At 36.6% G+C, this 22,771-nt stretch overlaps 1 protein-coding gene across 1 annotated transcript in view; it reads left to right on the forward strand.

Moving 5' to 3' along the window:
* PKHD1L1 (PKHD1 like 1) overlaps positions 1 to 21,542 on the forward strand; it is a 163,575-nt gene extending 142,033 nt beyond the window's left edge. Inside the window, exons 69-78 of the mRNA XM_003256116.4 lie at positions 1,095 to 1,327; positions 1,527 to 1,694; positions 4,231 to 4,388; positions 6,495 to 6,630; positions 9,465 to 9,806; positions 13,483 to 13,634; positions 14,040 to 14,186; positions 14,523 to 14,676; positions 18,115 to 18,381; positions 21,465 to 21,542. Of these exons, the coding sequence (XP_003256164.2) occupies positions 1,095 to 1,327; positions 1,527 to 1,694; positions 4,231 to 4,388; positions 6,495 to 6,630; positions 9,465 to 9,806; positions 13,483 to 13,634; positions 14,040 to 14,186; positions 14,523 to 14,676; positions 18,115 to 18,381; positions 21,465 to 21,475 (1,768 nt within the window). The 3' untranslated portion in view covers positions 21,476 to 21,542. The remainder of the gene's footprint in view (positions 1 to 1,094; positions 1,328 to 1,526; positions 1,695 to 4,230; positions 4,389 to 6,494; positions 6,631 to 9,464; positions 9,807 to 13,482; positions 13,635 to 14,039; positions 14,187 to 14,522; positions 14,677 to 18,114; positions 18,382 to 21,464) is intronic.
* Positions 21,543 to 22,771: the final 1,229 nt, after the last annotated feature.

The raw sequence follows: 22,771 nt of genomic DNA on the forward strand, positions 1-22,771 counted from the left end.
GCCCAAAGCCACAACATAAAAGACTGCCACTGGGCATTCTACTCACAGACTTGCTTACAAAAGCGCATTGCACATACTTGAATACAACGAACACATGAACTACAAAAATATTTATTAAAATCCTTCTCTAAAACTTGTATATTATGTAAGGAATAACTTGTATTAATGGCTTCATTTCTTTCTCATAGCAAAAAGGGAGAGCTATTCTACATACTATTTAATAGATCTGAGCTGTCCACTATTATTTTGTTACTATAACTCTGCCCATGGCATATATCATGGTATTCTATGAGTATATTGTATGCATACCATTTGAATGTATAGTACCTTACACATTAAGTAGCTGTTTTATTATTATAATCAGGTAACAATCAATCAACACTCCAGGTAACTCAAGACGAGGCCAAAATACCATCGACATTTGAACTGCATGATGAGTTTATCTTACCTCTTACTTTTATCTATAGAATGGTTACTAAAATATGTAGCATAATAAACACAATCCAAGTATATCCATATATCCATAAGCAAAGGTCTATAAGAATATATACTAATCTGCAATTGGTGATGAGCCTAAAAGCTTAGTATAGGAAGGTGATAGGGATTGAGCTTTTAATAAATCTTTAGATTATTTTATAGTAAGCAATACTTTCATAATTTTTAAAAACAAGAAGGAAAGGAAATAATAATAAAGATTTCCCTGCCAACACAGGGATTTTATATGTCCTGTACAACAGTAATCATTCACCTACTCTCTGGAGCAATGTTAGTATGTTGTGAACAATTCACAAATAAGAAATCTGTCATTCAACAATATATACAATAGAAAAGTGGAATTCTGATTTCATATCCCACAGGTATGACTTGTCGTTTTGAAATGTTAATGAATTCATAATCATAGACCAAATCAACACAATGGAAAAGCAGACCTCATTATAATGCAAATTACATAGGCTACTTGGTCCCACTTTGAAATCTCTCTGAAATAATATTCAATAGATCAATTTTTTTGGATACCCTCTAAGTAAACATTCAAGTATATTCATATTGCTCTCTAGAAACAATGAACTGAATAATTCAACTTTTCTCCACAGTAAGGTCAATCCATCTGACTGTGTAGACATGGTTTGTGATGCCAAGAGGAAATCTTTTCTTAGAGACATAGATGGCTCCTTTCTGGGGAATGCTGGTTCTGTGATACCTCAAGCAGAATATGAATGGGATGGAAACAGCCAAGTAGGAATTGGAGACTACAGAATTCCTAAGGCGATGCTCACATTCTTGAATGGAAGTAGAATTCCTGTCACTGAGAAAGCACCTCATAAAGGTTTGTTGGATCTTTCTTATTCTGTAGTTAGGCCTTAAACTCATGAAACAAAATATTTCATTTTTAATTACTTATCTACTCAACCAATAACTTATATTTTCTACTTCTTAAACTAGTATAACAAGAAAAAGATGTTATGAGGATTTTTTTGCAAAGAGATTCTGTATTATTGCTAAAATGTATATACATATGTTTCTAGGAATTATTAGAGATTCAACCTGTAAGTACCTTCCAGAGTGGCAGAGCTATCAGTGCTTCGGGATGGAATATGCAATGATGGTTATTGAAAGTCTGGATCCTGACACAGAAACTCGAAGACTTTCCCCAGTGGCTATAATGGGCAATGGTTATGTTGATCTCATTAATGGTAGGTATTCAATATGCGTAAACTACAGTTACTCAAAACATTTGCTTGTTATTAAATGCATGAAGCCATCTCATAAATTATTTACCCCACACAACTAGCAAACATCAGGCCTTGTTTGCCTTCCATTTGTAAGAATGAGCAATGTGCAGGGGAGAGACTTGATCTTGCAGTACCTCATCCAGGAAAGCAAGGACAGTTATTTAAAATTGGGCATTAAAATAAAAAGAAGGAGGGGAAGAGGGATGGAGAGGAGAGCAAGAAGTAGGGGAAAAGTTATTTCTGGAGTAAGGTTCATACTTTATTGATAAGGTGGTATAAATATTTTAAAGAAAAAAAATGGTCCAAGTATCTCCAAAAAATACAATTCACCTAATATATATTAAAAACTGATAATGTGTTATTTGGAATACCTGACAAGCAGTATTCTCAGCCTGCTCATGTTTTATGCTCATGAATCTTTGGAAGACTTATCTTGCTATCAACATGTTTTTTCATCTGTAATTCCTTCGACTGTCAAGACCAGCTGGTCAAGCTCTAGCATCAGGTTTCTTCCATTCTGGTCTTAGGAGGCTGTAGCAGAGAAGGAAGGTAATGGCCTCCATGAGGATGCAGATCAGCTTAGGAGACCAAGGCTTTTTGAATAAGATGAACTTCTAAAAGGTACTGAAAACACAGGACAGGAATTCATTGTATATCCTTGATATGACACCAGGGGCTCAAAACTTAGTCCCTAAACAGGCTTAGATTAGGATCTTTTATGTGCTGAAAGTGTACATAGCTTGGATTAGATAGATTTATGTGCCCTTGTAGTGTCATAACATATACTAAAATATTCTAGAAATCGATAAAATATAAATGCTTTAAAAACTTGTTTACAAGAACAGAATGAACTAAATCAGGAGTATTCCAAAGTTTCATGATTTTAGGGCTCTCCTCACTTCTCCCACCCCAATGTGTGCTATGCCTGGTTTCTGTGACCTGCAGTTAACCCAATTTTAGATGCTGCTTTTCAGATTGTATGAAGTAGAGATCATGAGAACAACTTCAGAACTGTCAATGAATAATGGAGTAATAGAAGAGATCTTTCCAAATAGCTCTGTTTTATATGGTGAAAAAGATTTCATTGTCTTATTTTTACATTTCTCTTTTCTGGCAAGCAATACAAGTTTTCCATTTATGATAATGACAAGACATATTTCTTCAATATGAATTTAAATTTTAAAAAGTGACTATCAATTTAAAGAAGTCTTATGTAAATGATAGCAGCACAGAAAAATCATGAAGGTGTTAGAAGAATCACTGAAGCTTGAGATGTGCTATACTAGATGGGAAAAAATTCCCCAAGATAAAAGTTACAGAAAATCACTGAAGTTTCCTTTTGAATATTAATATTAAATTTTATTTTAAAAATATGACTTTTGTCTCTAAATTTTTATGTTATACATAGATATTTCTTTATGTTTGTTTTCAAAACCCACAAAGAAATTATATTTAAAAGTAGGATTTATATTTTGTATGCTAAGGAAAAGATTAGGCTCTACATGAACTTTAGAAGTTTATATTGATTTAAAATTTGATTGAAGTGTAGTTATAAATATTGATAATACTTCCAAGTAAGCTAGGAAATTCAGAAAACCTAATGAATAAATACATCAATACAATTCATTCCATATTTCACTCAATGTTTTTTATATGTATAAGCTCAGCCACTTTAAGTGAAATAGAGAAGTTTGTTATAAAAGTCATTTTAAACCTGCTCAGAAAATGTTTGGATTCAGGTAGAAAAGCATTCACTATCTCTTGGCTTTCTAGAGGGTTTGATAGAGTGTTATTTCTTAGGTGGCTTCAGTTCATTAATGATGTCAACACTCTAATAGTCATAACTGTCAACAAAAATTTCTTAAAATTAAAATGGAGGAAGATTAATTAGTTGATTAGACGAATGTGTTTGTTGAATTTACAAATTAACTATTTTTAAAAAACAAGTGCATGAGTGAAAGAACAAATTAATGAATCAATGGTTCAGGCATTCAAATGTCAATGTTTTCCAGGTACAGAGCCTATTGTTAACAAATTAACTCTATTATAGTACATTTTCTAACAAAGAGCCTGAGAAAGTTCAATTCCCACTCAAGCTTATATTTGGTAGGGAGGAGAAAGGATCAAGCATTTTCTTCCTCACCATGTGGCCTAGGCTTGAATATTATCATTAAAGTAGAGATATATGGAAATCTACTATTTCTCTCAGTGACCTTCCAATACAAATTCTTATTAATACATTAATGTACCCTTCTTGCCCTGGGCAGTGTATAAGTAGGGTGATAGGAAGAAGTTTCTTCCCTGCCTTCCTTTTTAAGCCAAGGTTTGAGAAATAGCTTAGCTGGCTGGGTAACGGTGGATGGGTAATAGGTATAAATGCTGAACTTGCATTTGAACTTGACCACTGCAATTTATTTTTAATACAATTACTCTTCAGATTTTATACTAATAAAATGCATGATATAGGAGTATGCACTTTCATTTTGCATGGATTTAGGCCCACAGGATCATGGCTGGTGTGCTGGATATACATGCCAGAGAAGGGTGTCCCTGTTTCACAGCATTGTGGCTCTGAACAAATCTTATGAAGTTTACTTCACTGGCACCAGTCCTCAGAATCTTCGACTGATGTTGCTTAATGTTGATCATAACAAGGTAGGGTAAGATGTCTTAAGAGTAATTGCTGTTGATTATTTGCATGTTATTTCTATCTGCTAAGGCTTATACCTCCTCCCCTGTTCTAACATTGTCAGCCTTACAGCTCATTTCCAAGGATGCATCAGGGTACCACTGAAATTATTGTTAGCCTAGACAGTTTTCATCAACCTGAAGTTACAAGTACCAAGCATCACCATCATCCCCTTGCCATATGCACTTGATTCTGGTGCTCCATACATGAGGCAAACCTAAATTTTTACATAAAAATAATGTATATCCAAAACTTATCACTTGGAATTATATACTTATTCTTCAATGCTGCTATTACTTATATATATCAGAAATACACCTTTGGAATTTACTTCAGAGACTGCAGCATGTTATTTTTAATATCTTCAATAATGTCAAGTCTTTGCTAGAAACTGAACTCAGCCAGGATCATTAAATTTATATTTAATGAGTATGAAAAGAGTATGAGTTTAACTAGTAGTGTCATCATTCAGATTTTCTTTTCTAAGAATATGAGACTTTAAAGTCCCAGGGTGTTTAATGTGAAGAAAGAATGCTGATAAGGTGAAGCAGAAAAAGGAGTAAGGAAAGGAGGCACCTGCCCCTTCCCAGGAGACAGCAGTTCCATCCCTTCGCTCCAGACAAAACCTTGGAACCACTCTGGACTCCTCTCTTTTGCTCACATTCCTCATCCAATCCATCTGCAAGTTGTTTTGAGTCTCTTTCAAAATACCAGAATCTGCCCACTTCTCACCACCTCTACTGCTACTATCCAGTTTGAGCCTTTCCTGGATCATGGTAATTGCCTCCCAATTCCTCTTTCTACTTCCACCTTTGCCCTTCTATAGTCTGTTCTCAACTTAGTAGCCAGATACCATGAAAATATGTCAGATCACGTCTCTCCCATGCCCCAAACCCTTTAACAATTTCCCTATTGGTCTCTGTACAAGAGTCAGAATCCTCACCATGGCCTGTGAGGCCCTGTGGGAATCTCTCCCATCCCTGAGCTCTCTGGCTTCTTCTACTCCTCCAGCCCCACTGAGCTCCTTGCTGTTCCTATGGACACCAAACATGCTACCCCCCCGGGCCTATGTTTCTGATGTTGCCTCAGTCTAAAACATTCTTCCCTAAGTGGCTAAAGTTCCCATCTCCTCAGATTCCACTTTCTCAATAGGACTCCAAGATCACGCCTCCTTGCTTGGCTCTCCCAAGTTACATGCACCCTGATTTACTTTTTTCTTTTCTCCACAGGATTCATCACCATCTAACATGTTTCCTACTTTACCTTTTATTATTTCTATTTTTTGTCTTTCATCACTCTCGAATTTAAGCTCAGAGAAGCCAGTGGCTCTGCCAGCACTTAGAATACCACATGGCTGAAATAGGAACTCAAAATTTTCTTTTGTAAAAAATTAGAAGAGAATATTTTAACTCTAAAAATGAGAATGGTTACTACAAAGTAATGTGACTGTTAATATTCCAAGCCTCTGAAGACAATATCCAAAGAAGATTCCAGAACTATGTATAGCTTATTAAACTCCATATTAATCCTTCCCTGCTCTTGGAAAAGCCAGTCTCTTTATGATCATAGCTGAGAGCATGAAATGTAAGCAATATAAACATGAAAAATGAATAAAATTGAATCAGAGAGGATAGCTATTTTGACATTTATTAGTCTTCCTACCAAATTTTTCTCAGAGATAAGCATTTTTTTCCAACATTAAGTACCTAATTTTGTGTGGCTGCATTATATAGAGTATAGCTGAGTCCCTCTTTCCCTGCTCCTGATATTGAAAGCCTGTATTGTTCTTTGTTGTCTTTTAAATGAACCTTTTTTTAAACTTAGAGATACTCCTCTAATAATTTCTCTTGTACTTTTCTACTAAGAATAGTCAATTAAGGGTTAAGTTGTACTATCTGTATGAATGGTTGAATGTAAGCCCATTTTAAAATTTTAGTTCATCCCTTATCCCAAATCCATAAAACTTAGTTTTAATAGTTTGCAGAAAGTATACAATATTGAAGGACGGTTTAAGTGCTAAATTATAAATATTCCGTTTTGTTGCTTTCTTAAAACTTTTTTCTCTTTAATAGGCTGTTCTAGTAGGAATTTTCTTTTCCACACTTCAACGTTTGGATGTCTATGTGAACAACTTATTGGTCTGTCCAAAAACTACAATATGGAATGCCCAGCAGAAATACTGTGAACTTAATAACCATCTGTACAAAGGTATTTTCTCAGAAAAATACAGTACACATGGAATATGTACTTATTTATAATATTTTAAGTGTCTGATTATTAGTATTTTTAATTCCTTACCTATTGATGATGCAGAAGAAAACAAGTTTTTAGCCGTAGTCCACCAAATACTAAGATGTGTTGATTTGTAACATGAGTGTCTTGAAAGAGTACTCCTAATGGAACTTATTTATCTGTGCACATGCAGATATGAGTTTTTGTTTATCAGGGACATTCTTTTGCTTCCTAAGAATGTTTTCATTCTGCATATATTGAGTTCAGTTCTTCCTATGTCTAGAAGAGATTTTGCTTAAAAGTTTCACCTTATCTTGGCTTTACTTCTATTTCATAGAGGTTAGAGCCTAAATTAATTGGCAGTCATAAGAATTATTGCCAAGAAAGCTAATATAACATCAACTGAAGGTTGTGAAGTAAATATGATAAAACAAACTTTTGTTAAATGAAACATATGGAAGAGGCTAAACTTATTCATTGACCGATATTTGTAAAACAAGGATTTATCTCTTATTATGTAAGTCTTTTTGTTAAACAGGGTTCTAATGAGGCCAGTAGCATACATTCCATTCCACATGGGCTACTCATCGTCATTTTCTGATGTGATCCATATTCTTAGCTAACCATTATATAGATGTGTGTGGTAGATCATAATATGAGCTAGACTTGAAAATATGAATGGGTAATCTGTTTGCTTTACCATTTATAGGAGGAGTCGTATTCCTACTAATCACGTGAATTGCTAATGTTTCCAGAGACATTACTATATTTCAGGCACAGCTCTACATGCTTTATATGTAACTCATTGTTACTACATCATAGTAACTCTATGAGGTAGGCACAGATGCGTAGATTGAGACACAGGAAGTAATTTGCCAAGATAGTGGTCTTAGTTCAGTCTGCCATAACAAAATACCACAGATTGAGTGGCTCAAACAACAGAAATTTATTTTCTCTGGATCTCTGAAAGGCTGAGATCAGGGTGCCATGATGGTCATGTTCTGCTGAGGGTTCTTTGCTCGGCTTGCAGATGGCCACTTTCTTGCTGTGTCCTGACATGGCTGAGAGAGTGCAAGCAAGCTACCTGGTGTCTCCTTTTAGAAGGGCACTAATTCCATCATGAGGTCTCCCCCTTCACAATCTCATCTAAACCCTATTTCCTCCCAAAGGTTCTCATCTCCAAATATCATCGCCTTGAAGATTAGGGCTTCAACATGTAAAATTTGGGGACACAACTCAGTCCATAGCAGTCTCAAGCTGGTATGGTGCACAGCAAGAACTCAAAAACAGTCTAGCTGTAAAACCCATGCACTTAACCATTATGTTATATTTCCTTCTTTTAAATTAAGAGAGTCAGCGTTACTACTTTTTATATATAAATAGTTGTGTCATGAATAAAATGGCATTTATAGCTTAATTTTAATAAATTGTTCACTCTTTTCAAATAACACATATGGTACCAAGCACAATATCATTCAGAGTCAGGAAAATAGGAACTATCTTCATAGGCAGAGAGTTTGACTAACATATATTAAGCCCAGACAAATGCTGAATTATATAATTAATAGTGGAATAAGGCATTTAGCTTCTCACCACTTTTCATTGTGAGGCATATTAGGAAAAAGAAATTAAAATTTTAGAAGGAGGAGGGCATTTCACAGTAATGAAAAAAGCAGAGACATAGATATTAATAAAACATTTCCAAAACCCCAAAATATGTATAGATCCATAACACAGGGATATTATTTTGTTCTCCACAGACAGAATGTAATGTAAACAATTGATAATGTAGGTGCTGAAGAGCCAGAAAACAACTCCACCACTGCCCTCTTACAGATAAATACGTGTTTTATGGTAGTGGTAGTGGTGTTTTTCTGAAACAGTGTTGCTTTTAAGTGAACGTTTTGCTTTGGCACTTGGCATGCAAAATAATATCCCTGTGTTATGAACCTATACATATTTTTGGAGTTACTCAAATGTTTTATGATATTTGTCTCTGCTCCTTTCATTACTGTGAAATTCCTTCTTCTTCCTAAAATTTTAATTTCTTTTTCCTAGTAAGCCTCACAATGAAATGTGGTAAGAAGCTACATATCTCATTCCACCACTATTACACAATTCAGTTTCTGGGCTGAATATGTGTTAGTGGGTTTATTAGCTCTTAGAAATTGTTGATACTCTGCCATAAAATCATACATATATTCATTCATTATAATGATCTCAATCACTTTTGTAAAATTCAGTTCCCTAGCAGAATTTGTTTTGCATTAACCAAACATTTTTCAGGCTGAAATGTAAGCCTGTTTAGTTGGTATAAGATTCTTCTGAGATGTTTTAATATATACTTCATTTTTATTACACAGTTTTGTCCTTAGTTAAAATAGAAACACTGAATTGTAAATGCTCTTTTAAGAGTTGGCATATAGCACTGTATAAATTAGATAGCTAGTAAAGTTAAATTTATATTTTTAAATTACCAAATGCCTTCAGTCAAGGCTTTAAAATTATGAGCATGTGAATAGTGTTTCAACTACAGTATAGGCTCCTGGGATCGTAACTCGATTTGTTTCTCACTTATACTGTGTCTATATAGCTAATTTTTTAAAAAACAAACTTAATGTGTAATGATTATTTGTGGTATTTTTTAAAGGAGTGGCTTTAATTTCGCAAGTCAGTTCTATAAGTGTTTTTGTTTTTAAAAAGGTATGCTTTCTTATGAAAGAATGATAAAGTTGAATTTGGGGGGATTTTTTAAATTCAAACAAACATTAAGTACTTAGCTGTGATGTTCTGTCTTTTTTCCTTCATAGACCAATTCCTTCCTAACCTGGATTCCACTGTCCTTGGTGAAAACTACTTTGATAGAACCTACCAGATGCTTTATCTTTTGGTTAAAGGAACTATACCTGTTGAAATTCACACTGCCACAGTGATATTTGTTTCTTTCCAATTACCTGCTGCAACAGAAGATGACTTTTACACCTCTCACAATCTGGTTAGAAATCTTGCCTTGTTCCTAAAGATACCAAGTGACAAAATCCGTATCAGCAAAATAAGAGGGAAGAGTCTGAGGAGGAAGAGATCCATGGGATTCATAATTGAAATAGAGATTGGAGACCCTCCTATTCAGTTCTTAAGCAATGGCACCACAGGTATGAATAACAGGTGTTTGAGATGGAAGAATGCAATTACCAAATCCATATCCATAAATAACCTGATCAGGGCCTGGCGAGTCAGGCCTCAGGAAGTCCCATCAACCCCACATCCTGAACCCTCTAAGTGCCTAGAGACCCTTTTTCCTTCTTTGCTCCTGTACTACCAAACTCTTCTAGAATTGGAAGGAATTTGAATCTCTGTTTTGTTATTGTGATGATTAATAAATTCAACAAAAGAATTTGATTAATATAAAAAGATCTGGGAAGACCTACTTAAGCAAGTGACCTTATAGATGAGAGATTAAGGATGAAGATAGTCAATGAAAAGACAGAGGAAAAAGAGTGTGCAGGCTATGGAAACTGTTGGTGAGAGTTTGGTGCATTTGAAGAGAGGAAACAGGTCCAATTGGTCTGGAATGGAAGGAGCCAGGAAGGACAAGCTGCTGGAGTTGTAGCCGAAGAGTAGACAGGTGCTAGATGTGGAAAGCTTTGGAAGTCAAAGGAAGGACTGGGGATGTTTTCTTAAGAAAAAGAGTAAATATTCTTGGATATTCTGAGCAGTAGAGTGGTGGGTTAGATTTCCACGGTACAGTCACAGATTCATCCCAACAAGGGCAGATGTGCAAGTACATAATCTGTCTTTATTTCTTGTGACTGAGCGAATCGTCCTCACGAGCCATCATCCCCTCTCTGTGTCCCTCACTTCCTATTTTTTATCAGAGATGAAAAATAAGCTCAACTGTCCCATCAGAGAAATCTCTGCTGGCTGAAATCATTTCCTTAGGGTCACTCAGTTTGGGCACTTGAGTAAAGCTCAGCTCTTCAAATTTTCTCTATCCATCTGCTCCTTTCAAGTTGGGGTCTGAATACCAAGGGACTGTCCTGGCCTCCGTCCTCATGTTATCTTCTTATCTTCACAGCCTCTGGTACAGAGTGGGTCATCTTCTCTGCTCTACATATGTATCTCTTGAGGTACTACTGAACTTTCCTGGTCTTCTGGCATGCAGTAACATCCCCCACTGCTAACCTGCAACCATGCCTTTGTCTTCAGTGGTCAAGCACAAGTACTCTGACCTAGGTGTACCCCTCCCCAAGAATAGGAGAGGCAGGTATCTGTCAGAGGAAGATCTACCATCCAGCTAATGAAGCTTACGCTTCAAGTCCCTTCACTGATATAAGTCCTGGGAGGGGCTTTCACTTTCAATACCTTAGGAGAGGTCCTCATAATGTGGTCAAATCACTGAATGTTATTATGAAAGCTACAAAGGTATGATTTTTCTGCATTCCTTTTCCTAAAGACATCCTCCAGACGTATATAAACTGCAGCCCCACTAGGTTGGGATCTACCCTATCTACCTGTCTTCAGTCACTTTGTCATTAAACTCCCAGGCTCTGTGTAAACCTGGGTACTGGGTGAAGTTCTCACTTTATGCCACTAGAGATCTTCACTCATTTTCCCAAGAGGTTTGCTTCTAGGCATTGACCCTATGCACCTACCACATTATCACTCTGGAATTCTAACAGCTAAGCAGGCGGAAGTTTCTTCCATTGGGGGATAAGCCTGTGGGAAGGCTTGCCTGCATGGAGGGAGGCGTTTATAAACTCTTGGTTAGAAGAGCGTAGGAAGCATAGGCTTGTGTTGCAACCAGATCTCCCACGATGTTCTCTGCCCAGAGTCATAGTTAACTTTCCTTCGTCAGTTCTGTACTCACTTGGACTTACAGGCTCAGGGTTTGGACTCAGCATGACTTTGCCTGTTACTTTAGGAGTTGTAGAGGGCCCACGGCACACATACAGATTACTCACCTACTCTTAGAAATCCCTGGTGAGCCCTTACGTGTCGTGAGGTCCAAAATTTACCACACTAGCCACTAGATATCCAAAGAAACTGGGATTTATTTCTTATATGTGACATACATTTCCCCACATACAATCCCTCCTACTTCCATCCCCTTAAAGCAGTTTTAGCTTGTTAGATTTATCCAGACAGGTATAAGACCACTGAAGAATGCAGAAGTTAGGGATGGTGGGAAGGACAGGCTAATGGCATGTTTTCCAGACACAGACTGGGATAGTGTTTCAAGTCTCAAGAAGAACCCTACAACTTGGTGAATCACAGCAAAATGTTGAGAAGTGGCAAGAAAGATGTTCATGTAGTTGTATTCCTGGCTCCTTATAGCTTTTATATAGTATCAGGATATCCAGAAATTCCCAGATGTCCTAGAAAGGGGTTACCTATGTATTAAAGGCGTTTATGAGCAGACAGAGTCCTGCAGCCAGGAATAAGAGGACTTCAAGTTGAGGTCTTTGGTTTCGAGATGGCAATCAGCAGAAATGAATGCCCTCACATGTCGAACGGTCAGCGAGAACCTGTTAACAGTGCAGACCGCATCAGACTTTTCAGTCCATGCCAAAAACCAGTGAAGACAAAGTAGTAATAGTAGTGCATGGACCTGAAGCAGTTCTGTACTGCTACAGCTAGATATACAAGCCCTCAGACTTGGGAGGCCTCCTTGGAGAAGGCTGTTTCTGGAGGAAGTATGAGGAGAAGGAGGAATCTGAAAGACTGAGCCTTTTTCCAAAAGAGTCCGAGTCATCCAAAAGAGTCCTTTTAAACTGACAAGGACTGAAATAGCTTAGGACTGTGGGGTTCATAGTGTCATGTCAGACCTGTTGGCCCAAGACGTTACCTCCTTCTCCCTGAGCACTCTAAGCCTTATGGCTTAACTTTAATAGAAGAAACTCAGTGATTTGATTCCTCAAGGCATGACTCTGGATATAGAAGGTACAGGATGCCTAGGAACAAGGGGTTAGCAAGGCCTGCAATACACCAAAACGTTACCCTGGTTAACAGTTGTTTCTTAAAAGATCAGTCTGACTCCAGAGGGCCAGTTTAAAAGTGGTTTTAGTAACCCTGCTGATGTGGCTTTAATTAGGATTTTAACAATGGGGACAGAGAGAGTTAGAAATTGGTAATGGATTAGCTGTGGTGTAGTGGAGAGGTGAAGGAGCACGGATTAAGTAAAACTACCAGGCTTCTGAAAAAAGGAATATGGTGCATTAAGGTACCACTTTTTAAGGCAAGGAGCACTGTGGGGGCAGAAGGTTTAAGAGGAAACCCCAGACCTGCCATGCTAGAAAAGGGGAACAGAAACTATATGTAGTGTTAAAAGGAACTGAAAATTGTCAAATGTCCAAAGCAAGTAACAATTGGTTAGTAATTTAATAACTTTAGCAACTAATATATTAATACGTACATATAATATGATCGATTCTAACAATCCTTCCGTTCCAAAATTAACACTTTATTTTTTAAAATGACACATGCTAATAGAAATGCATGATAATGCTTCATTGATACACAGATTGGTAGGAGAAAGTATTAAATTAAGAGACATATATTCTCCCAATATGTTTTCATTCATTTTTCTTGTATCTGTTTTATCTACCTTTGTTTTTCCTTTAATTCCAACTTAAAATATAGTCTCCTGAGTTCTTCCTTTTCCTCCCCTCATTAATATGACTGTTGTGTTTCGCTCAGGTAAGACTAGAAAGCCTTAGAATTCTATAATGTGATGGAGCAATGCAAAGAAAGCTAAAGTAAAAAACTCTCATGTGTTCTCACAGTTCTATACTTTTATAATCCAAATGTCATAATACCGTTTCCCTATAGGTCAGATGCAATTATCTGAACTCCAGGAAATTGCTGGTTCTCTTGGACAAGCTGTAATTTTAGGAAAAATCAGTAGTATCCTTGGATTTAACATTTCGTCCATGTCTATTACTAATCCCCTCCCCAGCCCAAGTGATTCTGGGTGGATTAAGGTAAGAAAATGCAACTAGAAAAAAATGCATTTTTTGGGACTTAAAATATAATTACTTATTTCTTATTTTAACTCTGTTTCTATTTCAAAACAATAATTTAGCAGGCATGTCTTTCCTATTTATTGTTGACTTTTTATGGGCTTGCTAAAATAATAATAAAGTTGTTTGAACAAAGGAGCATATCTTCCAAAAGTTGTGCATTGGTTCCAAATTTGCTTTGCTTTGCATATTTATAACAATGCTTCATAAATTTAATGGCGGAAATATTGTAATTATATTAATTTTAAATATTGAACATATTCTAAAATAAATAATGAATATATTATACTCAGCCTGGCTAAAATGAGTTTGCTGCTGAGTGTAGTTTATCATGTAGAAACCAGTTCATCCCTCATGCATTCACAGGTAACTTCCCAGCCAGTTGAAAGGTCTGCATTGCCTGTTCATCACGTGGCCTTTGTGTCCTCACTCTTAGTGATCACTCAGCCGGTGGCAGCACAGCCGGGACAGCCGTTTCCTCAGCAGCCTTCGGTAAAGGCAACAGATTCTGACGTAAGTCATAACTCAAAATTTTACTTAAGTGAAGGAATTAAGCTACAAATTCTGAAGGATAAGCCAATTTCACTCATCCTGGTGTGCTGGCAGCCTGAGGATCACACAGCCCCTTTATAAGTTGGACTAATATCCAAGGATATCATCTTGTAATGTCTTAAAAATGTTTATGTTAAATGAACTTCTGCTGCTCAGGTTTATGAACTCTTCGTGTGGAATAGGCAGCTTCTGCAGATTTTCAATTTATAATGAGGCATTTTTGAAAATAAAGTTTTGCATATATTTTTAAAAGCATGGAAACAGGACAATTGTTATAATTATCTACTTTTTTTTTAGGGTAACTGTGTATCAGTTGGAATTACTGCACTAACTTTGAGGGCCATACTCAAGGACTCCAATAATAACCAAGTCAATGGCCTTAGTGGAAATACAACAATTCTGTTCAGCAGCTGTTGGGCCAACTACACAGACCTTACTCCCCTTAGAACAGGTGGGTGCACTATTTTGGATCCTCACATACATAGCCACAAATAGAGACAATTATAATTGCTTTTAACGAACAAAGCATTCTGTAACACTCTGGTCAATAAATTATAGACATCAGAATGCTATATTTTGCCTTGTTTCAGATAATATTTAGTCTAGCTTAAGAGTAGATTTAATATGTGAAATAAATAGAAATTAAAATAAAAAATTAAGGAAATCAAATTATATCATGATTTATCCAATTGTATACTTTCCTAAATTTGCTCACTAAAGATGTATTACATTTATAGTAAGAAAAATTAACATATAGATTTTCAAATTCAATAAAAGAAAGGATAAGGTAGGCTCATATAACTTTAGTGTCTTAAGGAGGAGTTCAGAGTTGGGCTAGAAAGTTGGGTGTGGTCTTTCTGAAAGCCAAAGCAAAAGAGAAAATGAGCATTATCATAATTTACAGTACCCATCAAATAAACAGACCAGTTACTGTGGAGAATTATAATATTCTCTGAGAACAGAACAAATGTCTCTCGTGATTTTTCAGAAAGTGTGCACAATTAATCTGTATTAAGTGATATCTTCAACATCGGTGCAGTAAATATAGCCATGACTGCCATAATTACATTTTTTATACTGTCTTCATATAGGTTGAGGACACAACTCTGATTGGTAAAAGCCATTCTACCAGGGTACAGATGATATATCCCCAAACAGATCTCTCTTGGTGATAGAATGTAGAGTATCTAAAAGAATGAAATGGATAAACTGCTTACACTTGAGAAAGGCCTCCATTGTTCTGTTTGTCCCGACCCAGGGCCTACTTAAGATAGTTAGGGGCCTTAACTTCTGAAAAGGTTATGTAGTGGCACCCCTCCCCCCAATTTTTTCCCTGAATTTTTGTTTCTCCATGCTTTGATAGTGCCCTACACCAGATATGTTCAGTCTGCCTACTGGGCAGCAATATCTCAGCCTAATGTTTGATAATAATTAAATGACAATTAGTTCAGTGGTGTGCTCCTAGACAAGTACCTTGTGTCCCACTGCTTTCTGGTTTAGAACAGAGCTAAATTCTTTTAACTACCAGCCCAAATGGAATTTTTTTTTTATGGGAAATGAGGCAGCTGGCAAGAACTCTACCTGAAAAGAAGTTTGCTCACCTCCTCATGAGGGTGGACCCAATAAGTATCCAGTGGAAAAGAACCAACCTTGCGACTAAGGTCTCCAAACTACAATGTTCCAAAAGTACCCAGGATCACTGGAGTACTAAAGCACTAAAATAGGTTTTGGCTTTTTACTGTGGCAACAAAATAATAATTTAAGCATTTTTCTTTCATATATTAAGTTTTTTTCAGGATTCAAAGCTTCCCTTGGGAGGGTCTGTCTTGCCATGGAGAAGTGCCAGTGCTCTTCACCTGTGTGTTTCCTTTTCTTTCTTTCTTTCCTTCCTTCCTTCCTTCCTTCCATCCTTCCTTCCTTCCCTCCTCCCTCCCTCCGTCCTTCCTTCCATCCCTCCTTCCCTCCCCCTCTGTCCTCTCTCTTACCCTCTCCTTCTCCCCTCCCCTCTTCTTCTCTCTCTCTCCTCTTTTCTTCATCAAGTGTGGCATCTCAGTTCCCTGGTTATGTATAATAAGGAAAGCCAAGTATAGGAATCTGTTCATTATTTTTAAATCAATTAGCCAGTTTGTAGATTAACCACAGTAAAATTACAATAACAACAAATAATTAGTGAGAAAATTAACAAAATATCTTTCACTGACTCTTTCTAGCAGTTAACCCCCCCAGTCACTGCACTGAAGGAAATCCCCTTGAGGATCAGACTGCAGCCTGAAAGGACAGCACCCCTTTTCTACATATAGCTCCATAAAGAGCAAAGCAGCGTACTTGGGTAGAGGAGATACGGGTTGTGGTTTCTAACACAGAAAATGGTGATGTGAGAATTGGGTGGGAGAAAAAGGATCTGCATCTTTAACCAACCTAGATAAAGAGAGTATTACTAACAGACACTGGGACATATTTGTTTAGCGTCCTATGTAATGTTTAGTGTTTGTTTCAGTTTGTATTGCTATGAAACAAACCAGCCCCAAATCTAATAACACCATTTCATTTGCTCACAATTGTGTGTTCAGAAATTTGGGCCAGGATGGCTCATCACTGCTCCAGTGTCTGGGGCTTCAGCTGGGAATTTCTATTAGCTAGAGCTGGCTAAGATGGCTTGATTGAGGTCATATCGCTATGGACCTGATTCTGGATTTTGGCTGGGTTCTTCAGTTCTCCTCTATGTGGTCTTTCCATAAGGCTAGCTTGGGCTTCTTCACAGTACTTCAGGAGGAGAAAAACAAAATAAAAGGACTACCCTAAATTATTTTCTCATCAAAAAAATTAATAAAAAAAATTCACCTGCCACAAAAATTCAGATTTTTTAATGCAAAAAGAAAAAAATTTTAATACAGCATTGTCAGGAATTGTCAGTGATAGAAAATTCTATAGTACAGTGTCATATATCCTGAAAGTTATATAATGAATTGCAGTTGTTCATGAAATCACAGATGTGATCAAGATCTAATTATATTCTCTTCCTAAAAAAAGAATGAAAACAGAAATGACTTTTTAAAAACAAATAACACAGAAAACAGATGAGTAAAAACTTACAGGGCTGTACAAGTATTAGAAACGCTATTCTGTGTGGTGACTATTATTAATGATAGCAATAGACCCAAAAGAAATTATAGCAAGGAAAAATATATTGGTTATCTCCTATTCAAAACTGTGGGAAGATTTAACCTGGAGATTAAATAATATTGGATGAGCTCTTTAACTTTTTTACATTCTAAACACAAGTGACAATGTTTCTAAAATGTCTACCTGGAATAAGGGAAAAGGGTCACAGCCTTGTAATACAAAAATAGCATCTAACTTCAAACAAATGTGAAACATGGTAAAAGTTTTTTGAATCTTAATGGAGGGCATATGGTTGTTTGCTGTATTATTCTTTCAACTCTTTTCTTGTTTGAAATTTTTCAAAATAGAAAGTTCATCCCCACCTCCGCCAACTGAGACTGATGCTTCTCTACTCCTAGGTCAAGTATGAAGGGATGAAACTGATATTCAACACCCTCACCTCTCTTCCCTATTGTCCCTCATTTCCAACAGTTTTTGTCCAGTCCTGGGCACTAGGAAGGGGCTCTAAGAAGCAGGTACTGCTGCTGCAGAAAGAAAATCTACCCAGCTTCCCTGTTGTTCAGTTAATGGGCAGATAGAACTCTTTTAACTCTGAGACCCTGTCTATACTTGTCTGTACTTAAACTAATTTATTTTACTCAACTTTCAAAAATATTTCATCAGGATCTATATAGTGTTTTTCAGTCAATGAAAATCAAATGGGAACTGTATGAAAACAAGTAAAACATAAAAGGAAATCAAACACTATGATGCTTTTTTTTTCCAGGAAAAAATTATAAGATTGAATTTATACTGGATAATGTTGTTTGGGTAGAATCCAGAACTTTCAGCCTGCTGGCAGAGTCTGTCTCTAGCAGTGGCAGCAGCAGTAGTAGTAGCAGCAGCAGTGGCAGCAGCAGCAGCAGCAACAGCAAAGCATCAACTGTGGGTACATATGCCCAGATAATGGCTGTAGTAATTAGCTGTCTGATTGGAAGAATGTGGCTCTTGGAAATATTTATGGCTGCAGTTTCAACTTTGAATATAACTTTAAGTAAGTACAGTCCATTAATACATTATGTCTCCACATGTGGAAGTACCAGTGTTTACTGGATAAAGGCTGTGTGCACAGCTCTTGTGCATGATATCACTGTGTACACAAAGAGAAAGTAACAGTCTCAATGGCAGAGACAAGACAACCTATGGAAAATGTTATTCACTACATGTTGGTCTATAAGAATGTGGTGAAACAAGGCTGGGCACAGTGGCTCATACCTGTAATCCCAGCATTTTGGGCGGCTGAGGCAGGTGGATCACCTGAGGTCAGGAGTTGGAGACCAGCCCGGCCAACATGGCAAAACCCCATCTCTACTAAAAATATAAAAAAATTAGCCGGGCATGGTGGTGCGCAACTGTAATCCTAGCTACTCAGGTGGCTGAGGCAGGAGAATCGCTTGAGCCTGGGAGGTGGAGGCTGCAGTGAACTGAGATCCCGCCACTGCACTCCAGCCTGCGTGACAGAGCAAGACTCTGTCAAAATAAATAAATAAATACGTACATAAATAAATAAATAAATAAATAAATAAATAAATAAATAAAGTGAAACAAAAGCGCAGGTCATGTCAGAACTCTTTTTGAGTTGCAAGATGCAGATTCTTAGCTTGAATTGATCTAGCTAGTAAAGTGATCACTTAGAAGTCCAGAAGTTGTCTGGTTTCTAAAACAGTTGGATCTAAGGACTCAGATGATATCTTCTAGAACCTCTGTCTCTTCTCTTGGCTCCACTCTCTTTGGTGTTAGCTTCACTCCCAGGCTGACTACTTACCACCCCCAATCCTCATTACAAAGGTACCCACCAACATCTTCTACCAGCCCATCAACCAATACAGAAAGAGCTAACCTCTTTCCCAACAGTTCCAGAGAAAAGCCCCAAAACTGTGTCATTGACCTGGCTTGGGTCACATGCCCAATCCTGAACCAATCACGGTGCCCACAGCATTCTAATTAGCATGGCCTGGTCACATGGGGTAAGGTACTGAGAATGGCGGAGGTGTAGTTTCACTAAGGATAATAAAGGTGCTAGTATGGGGAAAGACAGGCAGAGAGAGACATTGAATATTAGAGAGATTAATAAAAGGGAGAGGTCCCTCTATGATTAGAGATGACTGCCAATGTCATTGCATTAGCAACACATGAAAGTTGGGACTGTATAAAATGTATAAGATTTGGAAAGGGAGGGAAAAGGCACTCAAGAACAGGGACATGATTGGAGCAAGGAAAAAATGGCAGTGGAATAAAACATCTTCAGTTATACATGTTTAGCACAGAATTCCTCATCATCTCCTTACAAACATACTTCTCCCAGCTACCCCTTCTCAGTTAGTGCCAGTGCCATTTTTGCCTATTCTCCATATTGCTGTCAGATTTAAGGTCATGTAATTCTAAAAGGAATCTCAAATCCTCAACTATTCCTCACTACATGCAAAAAATATAATCAACATCAAAGACCTTGAAAACAGATTTGAAGACTCCCTCCTTTTACCAAATCATTTCCAGAAAGAATTCTCTCCACCCTACGTACTCCCTATATCTATACCTGGGCTGCCAGTCTCTACTCATCAAGGTTACCTCTCACAGCATCCTTCTAGGTCTTGCTCAAATACTACCTCATCCAGCAGGTTTCCCTTCTTCCTTCCCACTCTACATTTAATTCTGCTCTCCCTTGGTCTCCAATTGCACTTTGTGTTTATATCATTATTATAGTCCTTTCTGTAATGTACTTGTATTAAGCTTATATTCAAATCTATCTTAATCACCAAATTGTGAGCACTTATAAGACTGTATGCCTTACATATTATAAGTACAAAAAATGTGGTTTAATTGATTTTAAATCTTGAAAGTGATAGTTGAGTCTTTACCTCTGACTTAAGGGGAAATGTTGAGTAGGGGTATTGTGGGCAAATTGTAAAGAGCTTTGATTGGAACACAGTAATCAGTTTGCAATTCATTTAATGGGGGAGAGTTTCTGACAGGTTAGTGAAAAAAATCACATAAGAGATACTGTGTAATAAAGTTGAGGAAGAATTTGAGATGGGGTAACAATTTGGAAGAATACTAAAGCATATTGAGCAATAAAAGCCAAGACTAGATTTTAAATTTAAATATAAAGGATTAGGGGACATAGTAAGGCTGGGTCTGGAAGTGTCAAAACAAACTGGAGGCTGAGACAAACTACTGGGGTCTCAGGAATAGCCAGAAAACAAGAAGAAGGAAATCCTTTCTTCTATCCTAATGGAAGAAATTAATTGGAGTCCAGCGGTCAAGGGGGAAGCATAGTTGGCAGAGACCTTGTCCTGGCCTCTTATAGCTGAATATAGACAAGGGGGTTTATGTTATTTTTATGCCAGTTTTCTTGCCTCCAGAATAGTAATAAAAGTAAGACCAATTGTTTATTTTATAATAGGATGACAAGCATTTCTTTAATTCATTTTATTTTTTTCTCAGAAGCATTCAAATATAAGGTCTAATTGGCTAAATATTGCTCACTAGATATTTGCACATTTTGCATTGCCTTATTAAGTGCAAAAACCTTTATTGACTCTCATCCTGCTTACTCCTGACAACTTTGGTACTTTAACAAATTAATATAATTCTATTCTCAAATAATTAGTAAATCATATGGCTCCTGAGTTTTTTCCAGGAACTTTCCAAATAAGAAGATTAATCAATGGCTTCTCCTTTGCTACTAAATAAACTACCATTTTTCAATTAGAATATAAGAAATTTAAACACCATTAATGGATTAAAATTCTGGGTTCCTTTATAACTTTTCATTCTGAACTAATAATATATTACTTTTAAGAGGATCATGAAGTTTCACTAAATAAAAGACCTTATAATTTAAATGTGTATTTTTGAATGTGAAAAATAAAAAATAAAAAAATCTTGTATAAGCACCACAATCTATAAATTTCTAAAAAAAAACCATTACTGATTCTAACATTAAATGGGTAAACTTGGAAATACTGCTAACTATACCATAAAAATGAGAAAAGTTAAAATTAATGAAATATATTTTAAATTATACTATATGCTATTGCTACTTAAAAATTGTTTTGTATTGTTTTCATTTTTCAGGAAGCTACTAAAGTGCTGTTCTGAAGAATAGCCTGGAAACAAAAATATAAGAATTATTAGCTATTTTGTTGGGCAACAGGCAAAAGTCTATAGCATTTTCATGAAAATATACTAAAAATATTTTTATAATATATAAAATGCACTAATTAGCTTTAAACACTAAAATCAGATTTCTTCAAAATATAAATTTGTTTTGATTCTTTATATTTGTATGTTCTTATTTCATTTCAATAAACTTGCACAAATTTGTCATTTGGAAGTAGATATGACAACTCTAAGTTATTGTACCAACAAATCATAGAACCCTTTAAATAATGAAAAGAGCTTGTCTAGTTCGGACTTAAGCACTTTACATCAGATTGGAAGCATTTTAAGTATTCTTTTTAATACTTGGGGGGGTTCTTATTTTCTCTATCCATTTATAAGGTTTTGATTTCCAACAATCTAAGCCATTCTAGTTTCTAAGGATTTTGGAGAGATGAGATTGTTTTCACACTGAGTTCCTGTGTTTCAGATTCATAGTAATCCCAGGAATTCTAGACTGTCCTGTATTTCTGGATCTGCCAAACTCTGGCCAATATTGGGAAAAGTTTTCTTGCCCTTGGAATGAACTTTTGGAACAAGTCCAAACTCCTTCTCTGCCCCTCCTTCCCACTCAAAACTGCCACTACTAAGAGCATGACTCCCCTCAACCCCGGGCACCAGTTGAGGGTTGAGGGGTTCCCTTAACTGGTGGATGCTTATTCACTGTTTACTGGATGAATGAAGTATGAAGTGTGGGGAAGTCAACAAAGAACAGAACAAACTTATTTTCAAGAAGATAAATTAGAGAATGCAAAAAAGCTACAGACTAAGGTAGCTAAGTTAACCGAACTCTCTAACAGTATTGAAAATAGCAGTTCTTTACTCAGAAAATTCTAAAGGGAATACTTAATTTGACAGAACTCCTAATAAAGACATTGTAGCCATATCCAGAGCCTTCCAGCAAGTGACACTCAGCAAACATTTGGGACAGCTGAGAGAATTCAACAAAGCCCATATCTTTGTCTCTTGTATGCCATCTCCTAGTACATTCACCTCAGATCATTGTTAATCTTACTTAGCAGAAAACGTATAAACACTTACCAGGTAGTAAAATGAAATATCTTGGTATAAATGTGGCATTTCATTCATTTGAGCAGTATCTGTTGGATGTTCTAGTAAGTAGGAAGGCTACAAGAAATAAGATGCTATGCCTTCCCTTGAAGAGTTTTCAGGACATTTGGGGAAAGAATGGAAACAGACCATTTCAATACAACATGATCACT

Source organism: Nomascus leucogenys, chromosome 16 (assembly GCF_006542625.1).
Source record: "Nomascus leucogenys isolate Asia chromosome 16, Asia_NLE_v1, whole genome shotgun sequence".
NCBI classification, from domain to species: Eukaryota; Metazoa; Chordata; class Mammalia; order Primates; family Hylobatidae; genus Nomascus; species Nomascus leucogenys.